General features: G+C 40.4%; 1 protein-coding gene across 1 annotated transcript in view; it reads right to left on the bottom strand.

Moving 5' to 3' along the window:
- The window catches only part of LOC126298141 (2-hydroxyacyl-CoA lyase 2-like), a 94512-nt gene that overhangs the window by 12324 nt on the left and 62538 nt on the right, over window positions 1–19650 (bottom strand). The window contains exons 7-10 of the mRNA XM_049989457.1: window positions 14035–14363; window positions 11245–11403; window positions 11038–11171; window positions 1734–2007 (exon numbers count right to left, since the gene is read on the bottom strand). Coding sequence (XP_049845414.1) covers window positions 1734–2007; window positions 11038–11171; window positions 11245–11403; window positions 14035–14363 — 896 coding nt within the window. The remainder of the gene's footprint in view (window positions 1–1733; window positions 2008–11037; window positions 11172–11244; window positions 11404–14034; window positions 14364–19650) is intronic.

Genomic DNA, 19650 nt, shown 5'->3' with positions numbered 1-19650 from the left:
GAAAAAATATATCATTCGACCTTCTACCAAGGAAACTCCTCAAGTTCATATAGGTTCACTCTAGTCGATGACTATAGGCCAGCAGAGCTGCTTCGTAGCCACCAGCTGCAGATGTTGCATCATCTGCTCTGGCCACTGCCCAGGCACCCGCTGGTGCCTGCTGCGCAGTGATTCCGTCTGGGCTCCGCCATCTGGGTGCACAGGTTTGACCGGTGCCCTATGTGAATACCAGCGACTGTCCACCGATGCTGATGCCACCAGTTCTGCGTCATGCGCACCTCTGATGTCTCGGAATCGTGACACTATGACTAGCTCAGTCTGTGTACCAGAAAGCCCTCCACCCTGTGGCCACATTCACCGACCCCTTCGGCATGGCCCACGGCCCACAGTCTATGCCTCCTCTGGCCCTGGCCTGTCTTTGCCCTTTAGTGCCACCACTACCAGGCAAGAGTAGTCAGTGCCGGGCTGCCTCTGTCTCTGTAACACCTGTTGCTGCTGCCATCTTCTCTACTGCTTCCATCACAGAGTGCCTGCCTGGATGTGTCCACAGATACAGCACCACCATCACCAGTGCACCATTATGGCCTCTCACAGGGGAAGGGGCACTGCGCCTGTCCACGCCTGCACCATTTCAAACCATATTCTCCTGTGAGGGCACAACACCTGCTCCAGCAGGCATCATCTAATGATGAAGGCATGAACATCTCTACAGTGAACACTTTTCTCCAAGGGGGAAATGAAAAACATGTTACTTAAATTGGAAGATAAGCTAGCAGTTATGTTGTAAATATATAGTGAGAGTGTGCATAATCAAACAGCATGCAATATGAGTGCCTCCTCAGCCAGCCTAGAGAGGTTGCCTCACAAACTGGACAGATGGTGCAGGACGTACTGTGCTGTGTGCACAACAGTCCGATATAAGGCTGGCACCACAGGCCCTTGGCCTCACTTATATTTACTTGCTTTTCATATGCTCACCTTCATGACTGTAGATTATTGTGTTCTATAGTTATGAGGCTTTGTACTGTTCTATACTTAATTCAGAGTTATTGTGCTTCTGTTCATGTGAAAGCTGAATAAAACTTGGTTATTGTTACTGCTGACATTGTGTCTGTACAATGTTAACCAAGTAGCTGTCTCTACGTTTATGTTACATTTTTTAAAATTTCTTGAAATAGATAGATACACTTAGTCCAGTTGAAATATGGCTTCAGCTGTCCAGTGAAGAAAGTACCACTTCAGACTCAACAACTTCTCTGAAGGAGAGCTCAAATTCAGAGCAACTTAGTTGTGTATGATACCATTACACCAGTTATTCATACAGTATAGTGCTGGATAACGTAATGTGAGAAAAGCGATTCACAGAATCTGAATATTATTATCCCGTTACACACACAAATCATTAATTTAACATACTTATTAAACAGACAGTTTTCTGCGATTCGACACATCACTGGCTATACTGTAGATGACGGCTCCATTAATTTTACACAGAGCGTATTCTGAGTGAAGAGGGTGAGATGATTGATGAATAACACACACACACACACACACACACACACACACACAGACAGACAGACAGACAGACAGAGAGAGAGAGAGAGAGAGAGAGAGAGAGAGAGAGAGAGAGAGAGAGAGAGAGAGAGTAGAGAGTACATTCATGAAATCGTAATTTTCATACACTACATTTTTGTAGAAAGTAACCCATGCTCAGATCACAGATAAAAACTTACCACTAGTTTACAGGCAACATTACTGCCAAAGAGAGGCACTTGTTCTCTGGCAATCTGTGTCCAACCAGCATCATTGCCCACAAGAGCTACCACAGGAAGCTTATGACGCACCATTGTATCTATCTCGGCAATGCTGTACCCACAAGAACCATCTCCATATATCAGCCACACTTGTGCATCAGGTTTTGCCAGCTTTGCACCTAACGCAAAACCTCCACCAACTCCCAAAGTACCAAATGCGCCAGGATCCAACCAACACAGTGGTCCCCTAGGTCTGTAAAAGAGCCGTTGTAAGATATTTTGGACAATTTGTCACGTTAAACTTAACAGAAAGGTTTCATTTTCATGAGAACAACTACTATTTATACCAACAATTACATCTGTAAATGTGTAGGCTAGTGAACATGTGAAAATCAAAGACCAATTAACAGTTATAAACGAGGATGGGAGCATCAACAGCTGTAACTATTTATTTATGATGAGTGTAAAACACATACATGCTTGAAGGTTTTTGTGTCTTTTCATATAGAGACTTCTGACCAGGAAATTCTACATTAAGCAGTACTTAGAATGATGCATCCTTGAGTCCTTTGTTGAACATTATTTCCCATCCCCTCACTCTTTTTGTGAAGCAATGCAGATTCCTTGCCAGCAAGTACATTTGCATTTTACCAAACCATTCTTCACATGAGGAATTTACATTGAGTTATTTTATTGCCCTCTCACTCATCTACTTTTTCATGTCATACCTTATCTGTCCATATAACTTATTATATCCTGTAGTAGCACATTTCAATTTCAGTTTATTTTACTATTTTCCTATAACTAGCTTCCTATAAACAGCATCTTTCAACATACCATCAATCTCCCATCTTGAAATGAACATTAGGGGGATTGAGTTCAGGTGTTCTAAAAAGCCATTCAAATTCTCACTGCCAAGAGGCCAAACAACAAAAGCATCTTCTATATATCTGAAAAACACACAGTTTTCTTAGCCACTAACTCCAAAGCATGTTTCTCGATGTCTTCCATAAACAAATTTGCAATAATAGGTGACAAGGGGCATCCCATCCCAACTCCATTTATCTGCTCATAGTACTGGTCACCCCCCCATGAACCCCTTGCCGTTGGTGGGGAGGCTTGCGTGCCTCAGCGATACAGATAGCCGTACCATAGGTTCAACCACAATGGAGGGGTATCTGTTGAGAGGCCAGACAAACGTGTGGTTCCTGAAGAGGGGCAGCACCCTTTTCAGTAGTTGCAGGGGCAACAGTTTGGATGATTGACTGATCTGGCCTTGTAACATTAACCAAAACGGCCTTGCCATGCTGGTACTGCGAACGGCTGAAAGCAAGGGGAAACTACGGCCGTAATTTTTCCCGAGGGCATGCAGCTTTACTGTATGATTAAATGATGATGGCGTCCTCTTGGGTAAAATATTCCGAAGGTAAAATAGTCCCCCACTCGGATCTCCGGGCGGGGACTACTCAATAGGATGTCGTTATCAGGAGAAAGAAAACTGGCGTTCTACAGATCGGAGCGTGGAATGTCAGATCCCTTAATCGGGCAGGTAGGTTAGAAAATTTAAAAAGGGAAATGGATAGGTTAAAGTTAGATATAGTGGGAATTAGTGGAGTTTGGTGGCAGGAGGAACAAGACTTCTGGTCAGGTGACTGCAGGGTTATAAACACAAAATCATATAGGGGTAATGCAGGAGTAGGTTTAATAATGAGTAGGAAAATAGGAATGCGGGTAAGCTACTACAAACAGCATAGTTAACGCATTCTTGTGGCCAAGATAGATACGAAGCCCACGCCTACTACAGTAGTACAAGTTTATATGCCAACTAGCTCTGCAGATGATGAAGAAATTGAAGAAATGTATGATGAGATAAAATAAATTATTCAGGTAGAGAAGGGAGATGAAAATTTAATAGTCATGGATGACTGGAATTCGGTAGTAGGAAAAGGGAGAGAAGGAAACATAGTAGGTGAATATGAACTGGGGCAAAGAAATGGAAGAGGAGGCCACCTGGTAGAATTTTGCACAGAGCACAACTTAATCATAGGTAACACTTGGTTCAAGAATCATAAAAGAAGGCTGTATACATGGAAGAAGCCTGGAGATACTGACAGGTTTCAGATAGATTATATAATGGTAAGACAGAGATTTAGGAACCAGGTTTTAAATTGTAAGACATTTCCAGGGGCAGATGTGGACTCTGACCACAATCTATTGGTTATGACCTGTAGATTAAAACTGAAGAAACTGCAAAAAGGTGGGAATTTAAGGAGATGGGACATAGATAAACTAAAAGAACCTGAGGTTGTACAGAGTTTCAGAGAGAGCATAAGGGAGCAATTGACAGGAATGGGGGAAAGAAATACAGTAGAAGAAGAATGGGTAGCTTTGAGGGATGAAGTAGTGAAGACAGCAGAGGATCAAGTAGGTAAAAAGACAAGGGCTAGTAGAAATCCTTGGGTAACAGAAGAAATATTGAATTTAATTGATGAAAGGAGAAAATATAAAAATGCTGTAAATGAAGCAGGCAAAAAGGAATACAGACGTCTCAAAAATGAGATCGACAGGAAGTGCAAAATGGCTAAGCAGGGATGGCTAGAGGACAAATGTAAGGATGTAGAGGCTTATCTCACTAGGGGTAAGATAGATATTGCCTACAGGAAAATTAAAGAGACCTCTGGAGATAAGAGAACCACTTGTATGAACATCCAGAGCTCAGAGGGAAACCCAGTTCTAAGCAAAGAAGGGAAAGCAGAAAGGTGGAAGGAGTATATAGAGGGTTTATACAAGGGCGATGTACTTGAGGACAATATTATGGAAATGGAAGAAGATGTAGATGAAGATGAAATGGGAGATATGATACTGCGTGAAGAGTTTGACAGAGCACTGAAAGACCTGAGTCGAAACAAGGCCCACGGAATAGATAAGATTCCATTGGAACTACTGACGGCCTTGGGAGAGCCAGTCCTGACAAAACTCTACCATCTGGTGAGCAAGATGTATGAGACAGGTGAAATACCCTCAGACTTCAAGAAGGGTATAATAATTCCAATCCCAAAGAAAGCAGGTGTTGACAGATCTGAAAATTACCGAACTATCAGTTTAATAAGTCACAGCTGCAAAATACTAACGCGAATTCTTTACAGATGAATGAAAAAACTAGTAGAAGCCGACCTCGGGGAAGATCAGTTTGGATTCTGTAGAAATGTTGGAACACGTGAGGCAATACTGACCCTACGACTTATCTTAGAAGCTAGATTAAGGAAGGGCAAACCTACATTTCTAGCATTTGCAGACTTAGAGAAAGCTTTTGACAATGTTGACTGGAATACTGTCTTTCAAATTCTGGAGGTGGGTGGGGAAAAAAAAAAACAGGGAGCAAAAGGCTATTTACAATTTGTACAGAAACCAGGTGGCACGAAAGGGAAGCAGCAGTTGGGAAGGGAGTGAGACAGGGTTGTAGCCTGTCCCCGATGTTATTCAATCTGTATATTGAGCAAGCAATAAAGGAAACAAAAGAAAAGTTCGGAGTAGGTTTTAAAATCCACGGAGAAGAAATAAAAACTTTGAGGTTCGCCGATGACATCGTAATTCTGTCAGAGACAGCAAAGGACTTGGAAGAGCAGTTGAACAGAATGGATAGTGTCTTGAAAGGAGGATATAACATGAACATCAACAAAAGCAAAACGAGGATAATGGAATGTAGTCCAATTAAATCGGGTGATGCTGAGGGAATTAGATTAGGAAATGAGACACTTAAAGTAGTAAAAGAGTTTTGCTATTTGGGGAGCAAAATAACTGATGATGGTCGAAGTAGAGAGGATATAAAAGGTAGATTGGCAATGGCAAGGAAAGCGTTTCTGAAGAAGAGAAATTTGTTAACATCGAGTATAGATTTAAGTGTCAGGAAGTCATTTCTGAAAGTATTTATATGGAGTGTAGCCATGTATGACAGTGAATCATGGACGATAAATAGTTTGGACAAGAAGAGAATAGAAGCTTTCGAAATGAGGTGCTACAGAAGAATGCTGAAGATTAGATGGGTAGATCACATAACTAATGAGGAAGTATTGAATAGGATTGGGGAGAAGAGAAGCTGGTGGCACAACTTGACCAGAAGAAGGGATCGGTTGGTAGGACATGTTCTGAGGCATCAAGGGATCATCAATTTAGTATTGGAGGGCAGCGTGGAGGGTAAAAATCGTAGAGGGAGACCAAGAGATGACTACACTAAGCAGATTCAGAAGGATGTGTATTGCAGTGGGTACTGGGAGATGAAGAGGCTTGCACAGGATAGAGTAGCATGGAGAGCTGCATCAAACCATTCTCAGGACTGAAGACCACAACAACAACAACAACAACAACAACAACAACAACAACAACAGTACTGGTCATTGCATAAAAAGTAAGTGTAAGTTGATACATGTCAAAATGAGTTTGTTAATTCAGTACCAAACCTAATGCATCCTCTCTAATTGATGTAAGAAATTCGTTGAGTTCTTACTGTGATGCTCACACTTACCAACTAGCGGACTCAACGGAGTTTTATCCAGTTCCTGTACTTTTGATTCTACCTTTAAAAATTGTTGTTGCACACTCAGAAGAAATAACAGAATTTTTATTCTGTTTGCTCAAATCTTTACCAGAACTCCCCCGTTATTTGTTACCACACTGTGCAGTGGGGCTTGTTTCATAATTTCATGTGGTAAGTTTACTTGGGCCTGTACCATAGTTACATCTGCTTGTTCTTCTGACAATGTGTCTTAATCTCACACACTGAGCAAGGTACCACACTGGACTCGCATTCGGGAGGACAACAGTTTAAACCTGCTTCCACCCATCCAGATTTAGGTTTTCCATGATTTCCCTAAATCGCTTCAGGCAAATGCCAGGATGGTTCCTTTGAAAGGGTATGGCCGATTTTCTTTCCCATCCTTCCCTAATCCAAGCTTGTGCTCCACCTCTAATGACCTCGTCAACAGGATGTTAAACATTAATCTCCTCCTCCCCCACCTCCTAACCCGGTGCACTAATTCAAACAGTGGCATTGACAGTTATTGTGTTTCCCTGTTCATTTGCAAAAAAATACGGCTCAATAATCCCATGTTATTAAACAGTAGTTATGTTTATTCACATCACTTGTGAGATGAAAATGTGCCTCATCTGACATCCATAACTTGTTCAGAAATTCATCATCATTGTTTATTTTTGTTATCATCTGTTGACAGAATCCTAATCATAACTGGTAATCGCTGCCCTTCAATTGTTTACCACCTGCAGTTTGTAAGGATGAAATTTTAAATCAAGATGAGGAATTCTGCGAACACTCTCCTGAGACATTCCAAACACTTCTGCTTGCTTACAAATTGAACACCGTGGGTTCCGTTAGACAGACTCACGTACATCATCAATGTTCGCTGGAGAACACACACTTTTTGGTCATCCTGTTGGTGTCTTCTCGAGAGCAGATCCAGTCTCTTCAAAGTTATTAATCCAAGATTTTATCGCATGTTTTGATGGAATGGCATCATGATGTCCTAAATTATAAAAACATCAAAACTTCCTCTGTGCTGCTACCAAACTAACATTGTTTTTGTAAAACGTTTTTATGGCTAACACATACTGTTGTCCGTACCAATGATCCATGATTCCTAAAATGGCAGACCGTTTGCTCACTAACTGTCATGAACCCGCAGAATTGTCACCTGCCCATGGCTGCCACTACTCATTTCAAACATTCCTGTTATTCTGGTAATTTTAGGAAGCATACAATGAGAGGTCTGACTGGATCACTAGCCTGTTTAACGACATCCTGTATACCACAATACAACATTAATCACTTCAAACTGAAATTTTAAGATGATCAGAACACAGCATGAAGAATTAGCCCAAATATATTAGCAACTGCATCTGATCAACACTGACAGCAGCCACTGCCACACTCCTACACAATTCAATGCCAAGTATGCACACAAACCAACAATAACTATATCACAATGCATTGTCAGCAAGCAAAGATTATTGTAAAATGCTGGACATGGCAAAAGCAATGGTGTCTGCATTAAAATAACATATACTCTGCAGTAACACTAAGCAGTGAACTTGGAAAAAAAAAATCACAAAATATTGGAAATATTCTGACATGAGAGAATATGGGATCCTCACACTTTCAGGTTTCAGACTGATTATCACTGAGAAGACGTATCTGCCTCCTGTCCTTGCCAATAAGGATTTCTTTACGGCCATTGTTCTGATGCCATGTTACATAGTTGTAGGTGGTACTGCATATCCTGTACACACAATGGACAATACCCACTCGTACACCACCAAATTGAGCAACTTCATTCATGACGTGGTCATAGGTACGTCCATAGATAATAACCCCTTTCTAGTATCCTGGCACATCTCCATGTTGATCTGTTTTACTGTGGTGATTACATACTACAACCAACTCAATCTTACACACCACTTCACCACCATGACTTAAGTTATTTGCATGTTCTGTGGATCATAATTTATACTTCCCAGTATAATGTGGAATGAATCAATTTCACACTTTATTACACAAAAAAATTAGACCACTGTGTTCTTTTACAGAAGTAACTAATATTTTGTCCAGTGAGTTTATGTTAACCAAAAAACAATACTTCAAGAGAGAGTGATTTGCAAAACTGGGAAATCACTTGTCACTCTTTCTACATGCCCTTTACATAACTTTATGTCAGATCAATGCATTGTCAGCAAACTTTATTGAAGAGTGCAACAATGTGTTTTATGTTTCAGAAGTTATTTATCTGTCTTCCTATGTTTTGAGGTACTATTAGCATGACATGCCATAACTAACAGACAGACAGCATCTGGTTTTGTAAACGTCTAATTGTTTTCAGAGTTTTAACAAGTTGTTCTGGTCCCAATTCAATTAAAACAATCTGTTTCTGCCTATGAAGTACTTTAAGCACATCCCACAGAACTTAATGTTTCTTATCATAGTCTTCTTATTCCCTGGTGTAGTCAGGTTCGGCAAACTTCTTTACCTTGTTGTGGCTAACCCCCTATTCACAAATATGCAAGAAATGTCATTTACTGCAAATAAAATTTTTGGAACCTCTCCTAGGTTAGACCTGTTGTGGAGTCTTATAAATGCAGATTTACTTAACTTGTATACTAGTGTTTTCTTAGGCAACACAGACTTTCTGAAATCAAGATGTGTTTAAACTACAGTACCAAAAGAAAGATATGTGGCTATGGAAAATACTCATACTCTCCCTTCTACCCCCAATTCAAACGACAGATAATGACACATTTAAAAATTTTAAAAATATGATTGGTTGAAATGCAACAAAGAACTTAATTCTGGCTCTTATACCAGGTAGTTTTACTCACAGAGGTCTAGCGAGGTCTGTAATTACCCTACGTCTGCAAACCTTGGTAGATATTCTAATGCACTGTGAAAGCAAGAAGGATCTATAGAAATGTTTCCACATGCAATGGATTTTGAAAGGAATTTGGGCAGAAAAGATCAAACAAATGAGAAAGACATAATGTTGATATTATTAATCACTGCTTACATAGTTTGTTTCATATGAGTACCAGAGACATTGATGAAATGCTGTACAGTGGAAGATTTGCACCTGGCAGCCAAATTTGGAAATACTTTTTTCCAGTGTAAGTCAGTTCCACATTAAAGTATTAGCATATCTACCAAGTTTTGCTGTCATACAATAATTACAGCCCATGTGGGAACTAATCACCTCGTACAGTTGGCACGAACACTCCTTCAACTGCAAAAAAAGTGGGAAAGGAAACTTAGGGAACCTTGAAACTGGCACAGCTGAAAGCAGTGTAAGTCACACCTACCATGTTGTGTGTGTGTACAAAAAGAAGGCACTTGAAAAGAGAAACAGTGAACCACCTATGGAAAAGATCTATGAAACAGAAAATATACATTGAGGTGACGGAACAGATGGGTACCTCCTAATACTGATGGTTACCTCCTAATATCATGTGGACCTCCTTTTGCCTGACGCATTGCAGCAACTCAACATGGGATGGACTCAACAAGTCATTGGAAGTCTCCTGGAGAAGTATTGATCCATATGGCTTAACAGTTGTGGAAGTGACACAGGAGCAGGATTTGTGCACGAACTGATCTCTCAATTATGTCCCATAAACATTTAACGGGAGTCATGCTGGGCAACCTAGGTGGCCAATCATTTGCTCGAATTGTCCAGAATGCTATACAAACCAATCACTAAAAATTGTGGCCCAGTGACATGGTGCATTGTCATTCATAAAATTTCTATCATTGTTTGGGAACATGAATGGCTACAAATGGTCTCCAAGAAGCCAGACATAATCATTTCCAGTCAATGATCGGTTCAGTTGGACCAGAGGACCCTGTCCATTCCGTGTAAACTCACCCCACACCATTATGGAGCCATCGCCAGGTTGCACAGTGTCTTGATGACAACGGCTGCACCACACTTGAACCCTACCATCATCTCTTAGTACTGAAATTGGGAACCCATCTGACCAGGCCATGGTTTTCTAGCCTTCTAGGATCCAACTGATATGGTCAGGAGCCCAGGACAGGCCCTGAAGGCAATGTTATGCAGTTAGTAAAGGTATTTGCACCATTCATCTGCTGCCATACAGTAGAATCTCATTAACCCATGTCCTATGATACCAGGTGTATGTTTGGAATGCAAAAAAGGCCGGAGTATCAGAAGAACACTTTTACTAATGCATAACATCACAATACAGTACAGAAAAACTTTAATATTAAACTGGAAATACTTTCTGAAATATTGTTCCATGTTGTAACAGTAACAAAATGAAAATTTAATTTTATCCGTATTTTGCAGCTTAAAACATGACTGTATTCAAAACATTGGAGGTATGAATTAAATAATGCCTTCAGTCACATCTTTTTCATGTTTTATTAACTACACAAACATCTGTGATGTGTTTATAAACATGTGTGTGCAAATGTACATCCTGAATGAAGTGACATGTACTAAAGCGATGGAGAAAGAATGTTTGCCGGTACTAAAACACTGAAAATGCTTTCCTTGGATTATGTAGAATACGCATTTCACCTCATTCAGGAGAAGAAATAAAACATGTATTAAGAGGAATTACACCTGACGATGGACCCACAGGGTCCGATATGCAACGTGTAGTTAATAAAGTACGAAAAAGTTGTGACTGAAGGCGTTGTTTAATTCATACCTCCAACAAAATGAAAAGTTTAAATCTTCTTAAAGAACGAAGTTTCACTCACCGCAAAATATATGCTGCTGAGCCCACAAAATCTCCACCATCTACTACCAAAATAGAGTTTTCTGGTAAAATATTTTCTACTTCTTTCAATATCTTTAATGGATTAACATATTCTCCTGTACGTTCCTCAGCCATCTAAACATAAATTGTTTTTGTGTAATCCATAAGCAATTCAATAATGACACAATATCTATGATGAGATACTTGCCTTTGTGTTGGAAATTTCCTTTAGTCTATCCTCTTCTTTTAATGTTTCCTGCCATTCAGGATCACATTTAAAACCACCTATTACAAGGGAGAGTTCGGTTAAAAAGGTTCCAGCATCACCACATACAGCCAATGTTGGTTTCCAAAATAAATCTGAATTCTGGAAAAGAAAAGTGTTATTGTTAGGTGACCTATAATTAATGTCAAAAGCTTAGGAATCACTCAACTACTCGGCTATGTACAGTTATAAAAAACAAAAACTTCAAAATACACACAAAAATGTCAAAAGTTAAAGCTACAGTCACACAGATTTTTACTATATGTGTTCACTACATTTAAGAATAGCACTCAAGTGGATTTCAAGAAGAATTATGCCAGTTTTTGCAATTAGAGGTCGATCTCAAGTAGCTAAAGCAGAAAAGAGCAAAAATGAGAATTTGTAATAAGATGACTACTGAAATTCATCTACAACTGTGTGTCAAAATAAACATAAATAAAAGGAATGCACTGCAGGCAACTTAACATAATCAGTAAAAATTTTATAAAATAGAAATTTTGACATATGGAAAGAAGAAAATTTAAATATTTTTTTGTCCCACATTGACACAGGGTCAGCATGGCTAATTTGAGGGGTGACTAAATGTCCTTCCTGTCATCACCCCTTAACTCTCCCCCCCTCCTTTCTCCCCGAGACGGAATACATGTACCTCTGTGAGTAGTGTCATTCATGTGAAAGTGCGCAAAACTTTTTGACATATTTTCAAATTATGTATCTGAGGCAGGACTTTAATACCAGCCTTATACCCAAGAAACCACATCCAGGCTGGCCAGCACATACCCCTCATCATCACCCCACCAAATAGATTTGATCCTTGGCGGGCTCACTTCCCCATCCCAGAAATAGTGCTTTAACACACACTGCTATCTGGGGAGGAGGGGAGGGGGAGGGGTTGCCTTTTCAGAGGAATCATCCCAGTATTTGCCTAAAATGATTAAGGGAAAACATGGAAAACATCATTCACATTAACCAGATGATGTTTCAAACCCTTTGTAGTGAACTGAATGACTTCCTTTCTTTTTACCACCTTTATGGGTGTAAATTGGGTTCTGCGAGACACAATGAACATTAGTTGTCTCATTTATGTGTCCTGTTCCCTTCCTTTTTAATTGTCACCCGATAAGGAATGTTTGTTTAAGAAGTATGATACCCCACAATTACATGTCACTATTTACACAGTCACAGTTTCAATACATCCTCATCTGTCATTGGCACTAAGTGAGATGTTCATCAGTAATACTGATTTATTAGCACCAGAATTGAAGAGTTTTCATGTAAAAACTTTGTAGGCATTACTTTTCATTCAAGTGTTTTATTTAAAACAAACATTATTAACAGTTTACGTCTTTGTTCTTCGTGTCTACATATTTACAGCCCTGTGCCACTAGAGGGCTCCAAACGGTAGCAAGAAACATGACAGTATGTAATGTAACTATGTCAGTGCATAAGAAACAGAATGCTGAAATCAAGTTTCAAATTCAAAGAGTTCATCTACACATGGAGCACCCTCTCCTTCAGCATGACACTGCCAATCCACATACAAGTGCTGTGACATCTGCAACAATGTGACACCTTGGGTTCACTGTTGTGGATCAACCATCATACAGTCCTGACTAAGCCCCATCCAATTTTCATACATTTCCTAAACATAAAGAACACATTCAAGGACTTCACTTTGATAATGACAAACTGGTGCAAGCAGAGGTGAGATTGTGGCTCCATCAACAATGTTAAATATTCTACAGTGACGGTATCAAAAAACTGGTCTCTTACTGGGAGAAATGCATTCATTGCCAGGATGAATACACTGAGGTATAAATATGAAGACATGAAGGATACAGATGTAGAATGTAAATAATGTTTGCTTTATTTAAAAAGCTTCAAGAGTTTTACATACAACATTTGGAGGCATTACGTTCCAGCAAGCTCTTATAAATCCACACCTGGAAGACTTGACAACAGGACAACTAGGGGAGAGACCTTAATAGTGTATCTTTCGACATCCTCTATGCCTTTCCCAGTGTTTTCAAATTTGGTTGCTGAAGGTGAAATAATTATACCATACATTTGAGTGATTGTGATTGAGGTCATGCAAACAGGTTTCTCTGCGGACATTGGAAGAAAAATTGAGGACAACTGAGCTCTTTCTGGAGACAGAAGTTAATGTCACTTGCGAGTAGCAGAAGTACAAAAAGACTGTGTCACAGAAATTTATTTTATGAAGTTATATGAACATTAATGAGTGGGAATGTTAACTTCTCAGGAGTGATTCAGTCATTTCAGTTAGGCTACAACAATCAAGTAATTAAGACATTTACTAATTTATAATATTCTTAGAAAAAAGGTAGTCAAACAAGAAAGACAGAGTGTTATGCTGGTGGTAGTACATGAATAATTATTAGCTAATAGAAGCAGAGGACTACTGCTGGGAAGTCTCTAGCAGTAATTCAGATTATGTATGGTGGGTTGTTTAAACATACTGCTTGCGTTGGGAATCCAGTATTGCTAGAATAAGCAGACATATAAATGACTTTATGCAATGTTACAATTACTTTTCAGTATTGTAATAACCAATGTTAGTGGCAAATGGTAACTGTAGTAATAACCTTTTTATTAAAGGGTTTATTTGAGTCAGTTAGTGGAGAAATCAGGAAAACAACCTATATTGTATAAGAAAATGCATTCATAGTAAATACTAGTGACACATATAATGTAGTCACTGTTTAAGTGTACCTTATAAAGTTGTTCACGGCTCCTGTTGACAGCAATGATTTTAGCTGTGCGAGGCAGTGCTCGACCGTACTTCAAACGAAAATCACAGACTGTGCCCACAAGAAGAATGAGGTCAGCCCTGCGAAGTGCCCCTGAACGATTATGACGGAGCTGTAGTGGGCTTTCTTTGCCAAGTAGGCCTCGTGCCATTCCACCAAGGAAGCATGGCACTCCCAGCCTCTCAACAGCTTTGCGAACGGATTCAGCAGATACTGGTGGCAATGTCACCTGGCTGCCAAGTACCAGCAATGGTTTTCGGGAACAAGACAGCAGCTCAACTGCTTTCTGAACTGATTTTTGTAGAAGAAAAAACATAATTTTAGCAAAATTTACAATTCACAAGATGTTCCCTTAAAACTATTTTCCACAACAATTATGATAACAAAAGGAACTATTTACGAGGATGCAGGCTTTCTCGACAAATCTTGATGATAAAAATCTTCTCGGGTTGACAGCCGAGTCAATGCGTTGTTCCCCAGCAACGTTTCAGTAAGTTTCTTACTTGTAATCTTCAGGAGGAGTGTCGGGTTCACATCGTGTCTGAATCTTTATAGCAACTGGACCACAGACTTCTCTGCATCCTTGGCACTGGTTGGGCCAATCAGGCGTGAGTTGAATATGCACGGCAGCGCATGGTGGTGGTGATGTGTAGGAGCCACGGGTGACTGGTCATGGCGTCTCGTCTCACTGCGGCCTGTTTATTCCATCTGCTGCCACTGACCTGCCTCCATCAGTGTGCTCTCATCTTATTCTTGATAATGTTGTGTTCCATGTGATGCTGAGTTGGAAGCCACTATCTCGATCGAACAGGTTATCACTGACCTGTATCTCCACTGCCTCTTTAATAATAGAGTCCTAGAAACCTTTCGCTCTACACAGTCTCTTGGTTTCTTCAATCTGAAACGTGTGTTCTTCACTGAGGCTGTGCTCTGCTACCGTGGATTTTTCTTTTTGTTCAAGGCGAATGCTTATCACATGTTCAGGACGTGTTGTGTTTTACACCAGTGGAGGCAGGTCAGTGGCGGCAGATGGAATAAACAGGCCACACTGAGACGAGACGCCAGTACTCGTCACCCATAGCTCCCTCCCACCACGTGCTGTCGCACAGATTCCGCTCACGCCTGATTGGCCCGACCGGCACCGAGGATGCAGAGAAGCCCGTGGTCCAACAACTATAAAGATTCAGACAAGACGTGAACCTGACACTTCGCCTGAAGATGGCAAGTAAGAAACTTGCCCTGAAGATGGCAAGTAAGAAACTTGCTGAAGCACTGGAGAACAACGCATTGACTTGGCTGGCAATGCGAGAAGATTTTATCAAAAGGAACTATTTTTGAAACTAAACATTTTATCCTATATAATCTGCTTAAAATACTGTATGTTGTGTGGTTTTGTTCAGTAGGCTTGGTATTTGAGGTAATGTGGTAAATATTTTACTTATGTCAAACTATCACATCATTGTTATACAATAAGTACTAGCCTTTTCCCCACAGCTTCGCTCACATATGCATCTGGAACACATACTGCACACATCTCCTCCTCCCCCCTCTCCCCGTCCATCTTTTCCTCCCTCTGTGTCTCTATGCACCTCATCCTCCCACCTCTATCTGTCCATCTCCTTATCCCCTCTCTCCCTGTCTCTCTATCTCCTCCTCCACCCTCTCTTTTCCATCCCCTCCAATTCTATCTTCCTCCTGTCTCTGCTTGTGTATGTGTTCAACACATATACTGCATGCATCTCCTCCTCCCCCCTCTCTGTGCCCACATCTTCCTCCTCTGTCTCTCTGTCCACTTCATCCACCCACCTCTATCCGTCCAACACCTCCTCCCCACTATCTCTTTCTCTCCAGCTCCTCCACCCCTCTCTTTGTCCATCTTCTCCGCCTCCTCTCTCCAACCATATCTTGCTCTTCCTACCTCTGTCCATATCCTTCTCCCCCCCCCCCCCCCTCCTCCACCTGTGTACTACTACTACTGTGCACTTTCCACTAGCCTCCTGCATCCCTCCTTCCTCCCCCTCTCTCTATCCATCTCCTCTTCCTCCCACTCTCTCTGTTGATCTGTTCCTCTCCCCACTCTCCCTATCCATTTCCTCCTGCCCCTCTCCCTACCCGTCTCCTCCTCCTCCTACTCTCTCTATCAATCTCCGCCACACCTCTCCCTATCCTCCTCCTCCTCCTCCTCCTCCTCCTCCTCCTCCTCCTCCTTCTCTCCCTATCCATTTCCTCCTCTCCCCCTTTCTGTCCATCCCCTCCTGCCCACTCTCTGCCCATTCCCTTCTGCCACTTCTCTGACTACCCCTCCTGCCCCCCTTCTCCACCCATTCATCCTCCTTTGCCCCCTTTCTCTGCCTATCTCCTCTTCTAGTCATCTCAACCTTCCACCAACCTTCCACTCATCTAGACATGCACTCGCTACAAAACAGGTTGATAAAGCAGGTCAATAGTATAACAACACAACATGCCTGTCATGTAGGACAGGGGCTGTATAATTGGTTTTCACCCGTGTCTCCATTCCTATGGGAGTTAGGAGGCTTTTTACAGCTCTATTGGCCAAGAGAATGAAGTCTAAGCTAACATTCCTCGCATTCAGTCTCTCATTGAAGTAATGTCACGCAAGTTTGTCCAGTGTTCTGAAAGAATGCTTCCTACAAAGTCAGGTGATTAGATTTTTTTAAGGCACACTGTATAAGATGAATATCAGTGACAGTTTACTGTCCCTGAAGATATTTTGAAGTACCACAACAACTGGTTAAAAATAAGGACTATTTCAGAAAAATGAGGATGGACTGGAGCTCTATAGCTTGTGCCCTTTGTTTACTTGTTTGATGTCAGTAGATATGTCCATAGTTACTTCGTACCAAAACTTTGTACAAGCTAGAAATTGCGTAAAATTTCGGTTTATTGTGGCCACAAACCAAGAAAATTACTACATAATAAAAGAACAATAAATAAATTAGGATCTCAGGAATTGCAGTCATTTGGATTTGTAAATGAACAGGGTGAGTCAAAAGTCACAGTACACCCTGTTACATCAAAAACCATGCACAAATGGGAAAACCTGAATATTCCATTTAGGTATGGATGAGGTGGTCTATCTTTTACTGTATGTACCGAACATGCGTGCCATCTTGAAAGCAGTCATCTTGAATCTAAGTCCATTTTCTGACAAGTTCATTCCTTAAAAAGATTTAAAGTAGAAGCTATGCTTCAAAAGTTACAATACTTTTTTCTGTTGCAGGTAACTGAAGACAGCTTTGACCAAGGAGGAGAGAACTGATGTCTGGAGAATGGAGTTTCCATGTCAGAACAGCAGATTTTAACAACCGGCACCCAGAAAGACCTCCAGTTTCACATAACACTGTCAGGTACTTCATTTCCAAATTCTGGGAAACTTGAACTGTGGCTCGTCCAACAAGTGCTAGTGATGAGACAACTTCAACATTGTTTTGGTGTCCATACCACAACACATGACGTTTTGTCAGTAGAATGTGGAATCAGCCCAACACTGATCATGCGAATCTTCATGCTTATTAATGGCATCCATTCAAGATTCAGCTATTCCAGCATCTAGCAGAGGTTGACCCAGACAGACATATGCAGCTTTGCATGTGGGCCCTAGAGCAAGTTCAATAAGATCTCTCTTTTGCACAAGGTATTTTGTTCAGTGTTGAGGCACACTTTTTTTTGTCAATGGTGAAGTCAACCACGACAACCACAGATACTGGAGTGATCAGACTCCACAATGGATGGAACCTTTCAAGGCAGATGGTGATGTAAGGGTTATAGTGTAGTGGGGAATAGGGGGCACCCATGTAATTGAACCCATTTTGAATGACCAGAACCTAAATTTGCAATGCTACCTGGAAATGTTGCAAGAAGTGGTGCTTCCCTTGGTTCTGAATGAAGATGGCAGCTATCTCTCTTACTTTCAACAAGATGGAGCTCCATCACACTACAGAGCAGTTGTTCATCAGTAGTTAGATGGTTAATTTACTGGTCATTGGATTGGCTGTCATGGTTATTTAGAATAGCAACCCAGATCACCTGATCGCACACCACTTGACTTTTATCTTTGGAGTCATTTAAAGCAACTCGCATGTCCAGAGAAAATAAGAAACAGACACCATCATGAGCAGTGCACTGAAGAAGCATGTGCCAGCATTTCTGCAGAAATCCTTCTGTGAGAGCATGATGATTGAACTGAACACCTGATTGACTGAAAGGGACATCATTCTGAACACATTAAATGACTGGAGAACAGTCCTGCCTGTAATTCCAACCAAAATGTATTGTAACTTTTGAACCATGACTGCTACGTTTAATCTGTTTGCAGGAAGGAGCTTGTCAGGAAATGCTGATGTTATTTGATATATGACACAACCCCTTTCCCATTTAAAAAATGGCTAATTTCAAGATGGCCCCCAAGTTTGGTACATACTGTAAAAGACAGACCATCTCATACATACCTTACTGGAATATTCGTGTTTCCCCATTCCTGCATGGTTTTTGACATAACAGGGTGTACTGTGCAACTTTTGATTCACCCAATACAACGAAATCAAATATTATGTACAGAGTCTTCAAAGTAGTGTTATAGCAAAAACCATACAAACTTTTGAATACGAATAAACAGCATTTGCAGCTGTATACAGCTAACATTAAACAGTTATGAAGATGGAGAGTTTATGAAGGCTTGGAAGTTAGACACTCATGAAGGTAGGAAAGTTAGACACACAGTAACATAATGAAACAGAGCTAGTGTTGAAAGGAAAACTTTGAAGCACTAGATGACATCGGAGTTCAGACATTTGCATTTTACTATGCCCAAGAACTGTAGATAAGTACAGTACTCAGATGACAAAAGTATAAATTAACAGAAAGACTGCAAATCATTATATGAACTGAAGATAATGATTTATTTTGAAACAGTACAATAACATAATTAAATTACAGTAAGTTCATTTTAACAGCTTGCAATGTGACCATAACTGGAAACAAAACCAATTTTGTTATAAGGAGACAACTATGAACATTGAGTATCAGTCTATGGTATAAAATAAAGTACCTCGCAGTTTTCCATGTGTAATTTAGTACAGCAGCTGAATCTAAACTCATCTATATGGTGAGAAAAAAATGTAAGTTTCCACATTTGATTCAAAAGCCCCAAATAGATACTGGAGGCAACATTTTGATGTAATCAGCATAAAATTTGGAGAAACCATAACAGTGTAGACTAGCATGTTGATAGTAGTACGACACATTAATGCCAGCAAAAATCTGTCCTTCATTGTTGTAAATAATTCTGATACCAAAAACGTAAATTATAAATCATTTTTCCATTGCTGTGAAATTTCCATCCTGACACACACACACACACACACACACACACACCCCAAAAAGGAGAAATCACAAAACTTTTATACAGAGATATATCAAATACATAATTTCCAAGCAACAGCAGAAAAATGGAAAAAAAGACATAAAAGCATAATTCCTGATTAGCTTCTATTAGGAAATTAAACAAAAAAAATCTGGATACACAAATGTTTAGTAAAGAGGAAAAATGAAATTAACA

This window comes from Schistocerca gregaria, chromosome X (assembly GCF_023897955.1).
Source record: "Schistocerca gregaria isolate iqSchGreg1 chromosome X, iqSchGreg1.2, whole genome shotgun sequence".
In the NCBI taxonomy this organism is placed as follows: Eukaryota; Metazoa; Arthropoda; class Insecta; order Orthoptera; family Acrididae; genus Schistocerca; species Schistocerca gregaria.
The sequence above is the reverse complement of the archived record's forward strand: the minus strand, read 5'-3'. Positions and strand labels throughout refer to the sequence as shown.